The 6,218-nt window shown below is 46.2% G+C and overlaps 1 protein-coding gene across 1 annotated transcript in view; it reads right to left on the reverse strand.

The window, feature by feature from the left end:
• The window catches only part of cdon (cell adhesion associated, oncogene regulated), a 31,445-nt gene that overhangs the window by 15,450 nt on the left and 9,777 nt on the right, over positions 1–6,218 (reverse strand). The window contains exons 2-6 of the mRNA XM_035680400.1: positions 2,554–2,692; positions 1,674–1,952; positions 1,018–1,164; positions 462–605; positions 85–375 (exon numbers count right to left, since the gene is read on the reverse strand). Coding sequence (XP_035536293.1) covers positions 85–375; positions 462–605; positions 1,018–1,164; positions 1,674–1,952; positions 2,554–2,626 — 934 coding nt within the window. The 5' untranslated portion in view covers positions 2,627–2,692. The remainder of the gene's footprint in view (positions 1–84; positions 376–461; positions 606–1,017; positions 1,165–1,673; positions 1,953–2,553; positions 2,693–6,218) is intronic.

Raw genomic sequence — 6,218 nt, forward strand, 5'->3', positions numbered from 1 at the left:
GAGGAGAGGCCCAAAGATTAACATCACCACAAGGCTGCAAACAGTCCCCTCACCCCCAAACACCCTCTCTTGTCTTTTTCTTACCAAGAACATTCACAGTATAGTTAGCGCTGATCACAATCCCCTGCTCGGTCTCAGCAGCACAGGTGTAACTCCCTTCATCAGTCCTCGTCACTGTCAGGAAGGCCAGGTTGTTGTGCTGTTGTTGGTGAGAAGGCCCTGGTGCGACCTCCTTATCGTTCTTAAACCATTTTGCTGCTGGTGCAGGACTACCAGACACGATACACTCCAACGTCAGCGGCTGTGAATGCTGCACCAAAATAGTCTTTGGGGAGGTGGGGTAAACTATCCGCACTGAGGGGGAGGAGTCTGAATCTAAACAAACAAGTGAACCATATTAGTAGATAATTACAGAATAAATACAGCTGACAAAAAAAATACTTAAATGTCATCAGACTTACGTTTTACTGACAGCTTCGTGCCATGAGGCTGCATGACGGTTTCCCCAGTTATAGGGTTGAATGCACCACATTTATACATGCCCTGGTGCTGGGCTGAAACAGCGATAATCTGAAGGTTTCCAGATGGAAGAACTAAATAGTCATCTGACAAGAGAAGGAAACAGCAGTTTCAGTAATAGCACAGACAGCTTATCTGAATCTGATTAGTGTGAGCCTTCCTTTTTTTTAAAGCAAAAAAGGCAGAAAATGCTGTTTTGCTTTTCTCTGATTTATTAACCTGAATATCGTTTTTGACTGACAAAACAAGAAATTGAGACATCTCATTGGAAAATAGAAGGAAATGTAGATATGTAGATGTAGAAAATAATCTGCCGATTAATGGATCATAAAAATAATCATGAGTTGCAGCCGTAGTGTAAATAATATAGCAGATCTTTGAATTTCTAGTGTCTCCTAGTTTATATTATCATATCACCAACTTTGAGTGAAAGGATTATTTATAAAAACAACAACAAAAAACAGAAACTTCCCATTTATTTCACAGTTTCAAACAAACCTGCTGATACTTCTATCCGCTCCCCTCGCGCTCTTAGTCTAGGAAGGGCTGGAGGGACGCTGTGCGGTAGAGGACACTCTATAAGAACAGTGCTGCCTTCCTGCACTGATAACGACCGCCGTCTGCCATCTTCATATTCTGATATTTCTGCAGTGAGAAGAAAAAAAGAAGACTCCTTCAGTTACACTTACTTTCTGTGCAGAATATTGGACATTTAATATGTGCTGAGTCAAGAACAAAGGCGGACGGGGCTACTTGAGTTGAGCTGTTTGTGTTGGATCACTGGGTTTGTTTATTGTTGCAGTGAGTGATTCTATTCATGCCTGATACAGTTCCAGATCAGGGTCAACCCCTTAGTGTAGTGTCCAACAGCAAGCAGCATCCCAGCAGGAACATAACACACTACACAGGAAAGCCCAAGGCTCATTAAGGATACCGGTCAAGAGGCATCTGGAAGGGTGCCCGAGTAAAAACTCCTACTGCTTCCTTCCCCTCCGCCACTCAGCAGCAGGCAGCCGAGGACAGGCATTCTTTCAAAGTGTTCAACACTCACAAAATGGCCTTCCTTTTCTCAAGGCAACTTCCTCTCTTTCTTTACCCCCTTGCTTTGAAGTGAGTAGAAGTATGCACGGAGGGGTAATTCTCTGTATCCGTACCTGCTATGGCCACACGCGCGTGGCGGCTGGCGATGGCCGGCCCATGGTCTAAGTGTGCCACACACTGATAGATGCCAACATGGCTGGGCTTAAGGGAGGATATGGTGAGGGAGCCCTCGTTGAGCTCCACACCAGGCAGGGTGTGCTGGTCCAGGGGAAGGCCTCTGAAGCGCCAGGAAACCACCGCTGAAGAAGGACTTACTAAGCAGCGCAGACGAGCAACAGAGCCTCGACTCTGGACCAAGGAGGCAGGTTCAGAGCGGAAGGAGGGATATTGAGCTGTGAGGAGACAGGAGCAGAGAAAAACAGATCAGAATATTGTTACAGACGTTTGGTTAGCCTGAACTAAAAAACACATTCTGATACTATACCATTTTTTCCTGAAATTTTGACTGTCAAGAGGCACCAACATTTGTGTTGCCTGCCGTGACAGCTAATGTGCTATCTGCTTCTTAAGCATTCTGGTGTACGGCAGGATAGACCTGCCCCAACACCAGATGTTTTGAACCACAAAGAGTATGAAAAACTCACAAATTATTAATTTGAAGTTGCAATAATTAATTTTGTGGCCGCTTGGACTTAAAGCAAAACATTGACCCTCTTTATTTCTCAGTTTTGGTCTGCTTAGAAAACTATCTGGTATATATCTGATATAATCAACACTTTCTTCACCAGATAAGCTACCTGCTTTTTGGTGATGGTCAGGTAGCGTACATTGGGTTAACAGATTTTTCACTAAAAACAGCTGCAATGCTGCTCCTATAAACTGATAAAAGCATGCACGAAAGCTGAAGAGATCTTTGTGCAGTCATCACTACGAGGGACACCTTTCAATCATTTGCTCCATTGTCAATATTTGATTTTTGTGGCAACAACTTACATGAGCAGCTGATAAGCAGAGACTGGCTGAGACACAGCACAGTGGACAGGAGGACCCTTAGGCCACTGTCCATGGTGCACTTTGACCCCTGCCAGCAGCCGTGTTGCCCAGCGCGCACACTCTTGTCTGTTCAGCAAACCTGCAACACAGAGGAGAGGAAAAACACATCAAACCAGAGCTCTGCTTGGCAACATGACAGCATCTGCATGAGCAACAGAAGAGGTCAGACAGAAATAAATGACAAAACAAGCTGCAGAGGGATTTCAAAGGTGGATCTGAGCGGGAAGAAAATCTATTAGGTTTCAAATGAATCCGACAATCCTTCTAATCTTCACGACACATCCTCTTTACACACTCCTTGATCTCCACGTCCCACCCTCTCCTCTGACCCCTCTTCTCACCCACTTCAGTGTCTCCACGGAGGCTGGAATGTCCAGCCTCTTTGCCCCCCTGCTTCTCTCTCCCACTGGGCCGCTGAGATCTCCCGCTAATGGAGTGGCTGTGGAGAGACTGTCGCCTCACTCTTAATATCACTCTCTTGTCACACTGTGTTGCTTCCTCATAGGTTCACTGTAGCCTGAAGTGCAGGTCCAGACACACTGGAGGGCACGTAATTAGGAGCATTCCTCTATCCTTTTCAACCCGACCCCCTCCAACCGCGGCACCTCCTCCTCCTTTTTCTTAGTAATCCGGGCAAGCTTTGATCCCAGGTTCCTAGTTGGTAACCAGGGTTTGAGCCTGAGGCCAGAGGGACAATGGTCGTCCAGCTGTGATATTCACACTGGCGCTTCGGTGGCTCGCAGACATTAGCGGAAGGGCCGACCGGGGCTGAAGGGTGGGTCAAATTAAAAGGATGATGTCTGGGTGGGATCGGTGAAGCTGAACAGGTTTCTAACCCTTCATTCTCGAACCTAAACACTGTTTCATCTGCTCCACACTCAAGCAGGTCAATTTGTTTAGCCTCCGCTCTGTGCTGCAGTATGGCTAGAAGATAACGAGGGTTGGGGCCAGTTTTGAGTAGAGCTGCAAAGAACAATTACTTATTATAATTATTATTATTATTGATTTATTGATTGATTACCTTTCTGTAAAGAAATGCTGAAAATGTCCCATCGCAGTTTCTTAGATTCCAGTCTTCAAATTGCTATTTTTTTCGTCCAACTAACCCAAAGATATTCAATTTACACTTGCATAAAACTGAGAAACGCAGCAAATCTTCACATTTGACAATCTGGAACACTCTGCATTTCTGCTTGATAAATGGCACGAATGATTACTCAACTGTCAACGCTATTGTCGATTCATTTTCTGTTAATTGTTTCAACACTATTTGTGAGTGATGCTGGTGGGACGTCTATCCCTCTATGATCTATGAGACGCAGATGCTTTATCCCTGTACTCATTCTCACTCTCTTCATCTTGCTCCCTTTCTCTCTATCCCTCCCTCAGAGAGCATCCTAAGAGGAGAAGGAGGAGAGAAGAGGCAGGAAATAATAAACTCTCCCAGCTCCTGGTCCACGCCCCCTTCTCACCCTGAGTTCAAAGGTCAGGGAAGAGCAGGGAGAGAGGGTGAACCAGCGGGTGTCTGGTGGCCCTGTACCAGCCCCCAGAGGTCACCTCCAGCTCTCTCTGTTTCACTTACACACACTCACACATTTTCACTGTTTTTACGGACAAAACAAAAGTAAAAGTGCTTAAAATGAACACAAGCTGTAATTTTGACTTCAGGGCTGAAAGTACTGCATTATGTATGCGCTGTACGCTCTGCAGCTCTCAGACTCCAGTTTAAGCGTGTGCATGCTCATTCAGGCAGATCAAACCCACATCTTGCAGACTAGCATTTCTCCATCCCACGAGTTGCAACAGGCCCTGCACACTGCCCCCATGTCATCAGTGGAAACTATCTTTCTCTCTCTGCCGGAATAATGATATATAATTACAATAATAACAACAGCGCTATAAAAATGCACAGCCAAGCGCAGGCACATTGGCACATGGATGAGAAACTGGAGCTGATTCTATAACTCCCTCTCTCTGTATCCACCTTTGTTTCTCCTTATTTTAACCAGTTACTTCCCCCAAGTGGGCACTACAGCTCCGACTGGGTGCCCTTGTGTAAACACACACACAGCTGCCTATCTGGCCCATCAATCTGGCGCAACAAGGAAACACAGGGGCATCATTCCTGCTTCTTATCTGTTTGGCTTTCCTCTGACATCCGCCACCATGAAGCCGCCTCAGTGGAGACAGACACTGTGAGGATATCTTGTATCCCTCATCACAGAGAGTTGCCCTGATGCTGGCAGCACTGGCTGTATGGAAAGGCAAGTCCTGCTTCCTCCTGAGCAGACGCCCTGACAAAAGCTGGAGTGGCCCTTTGACAAAGGGGAAGTCCCTGTCAAATGAAGTCTGATCGGCCTGAGAGAGTCTCCTCTGGTCCAATGTTGATCTGCGGCCAGCCCACTCCCTCACTCCTCTGCTCTCTTTCTTAAAACTCCAGACTATACTACTTAAAGGAAAAAAATCCTGTGTTCCTGATTTCCTCCTCCGATCCCAAATCTGATCTTGTGTTACTCTCTGTTTTTGCACTTACGCCGTAGATGCATGGCCATTCTCAAGGAGGGATCGACCAGCTATAAATCGAAGAGACATTCCACGTAGAAAACAGACTCTGCGCCGTTGAAAGCTGATATACAGACACAGGGACAGTTTATGAAAATAAATGAGGTTAGTGTCAGTAAGTTCAAGTGGAAAAGTTCCTATTTTTCTGGGTGTGGGGGGTTGACCCGGGAAATGTTTGACTGACACCTGGCTTAAGCGTGTGAAAGCAAGAAAAAACAGCAGTTTTCTTAGACAGCTTGTGTCCCTCATTCAGTCTTTGTCCATTTTTTTTTTGTTGTATTTGTTGTATTTTATCTGTCAAGCTCCCTTCCAGAGGAATCCATAGTAGATATATACTAAGAGGCAGCACCTTTATTTATTCACCTTGGGAGTAATACAAAACTCCGGCACAGGAATAGCACCATATATCCACTTGTAGGACAAGAGGGATCCCTGGTGATGACACAGGAGAAAATAAACACACTGACAGGCTGCCCTCGGGGAAGGGAAAGGGATTTGAGTTTTTTTTGGGAGGGGGGGTTTAGCACCTGCACTTCTTTTTGGCCTCCTCTCTGCAGGAACTACTTAAAGCCCCATCTGCCCGCATGTGGGGCTGGTCCATATCCCTGTCATATTGGGTAAACAGGGACAAAAGCAACACAGTGGAGGATCAAAGACCTGGAGGGCAGGAAGAACAGGTCACAACTGGTGCTGCTGACTTGAGGCGGGGGCCTGGCCTCTCCGCTTCACAACACTGCACAGCTGAATAAAAGTTAACAGCAAACATCACGAAGCAGCTCATTCGACAACAGGAGCCATAGAGAGAATTGTAACAAATGCCTGAACTGAATGAAGCTGAGAGATAAAGACATTAAGGGTAAGGGAGCAGTGGGGTGTAAGAGAAAGAGCAAGTCTTTTCTGGTATGATGGTCTAATCTGACCTGTGCGCTGAAGCTGATCACATGCTATACCCCAAACCTGTCTGCACTCGCCCCACATCTCACGGACAGAGGATCTGCAGCACACACATTCCTGAGCTCCACAGAGAGAGGGAGAGAGGGAGA

The sequence above is a fragment of the Morone saxatilis genome, unplaced genomic scaffold (assembly GCF_004916995.1).
Source record: "Morone saxatilis isolate NCDOM2014 unplaced genomic scaffold, NCSU_SB_2.0 Contig8, whole genome shotgun sequence".
Taxonomy (NCBI): Eukaryota; Metazoa; Chordata; class Actinopteri; family Moronidae; genus Morone; species Morone saxatilis.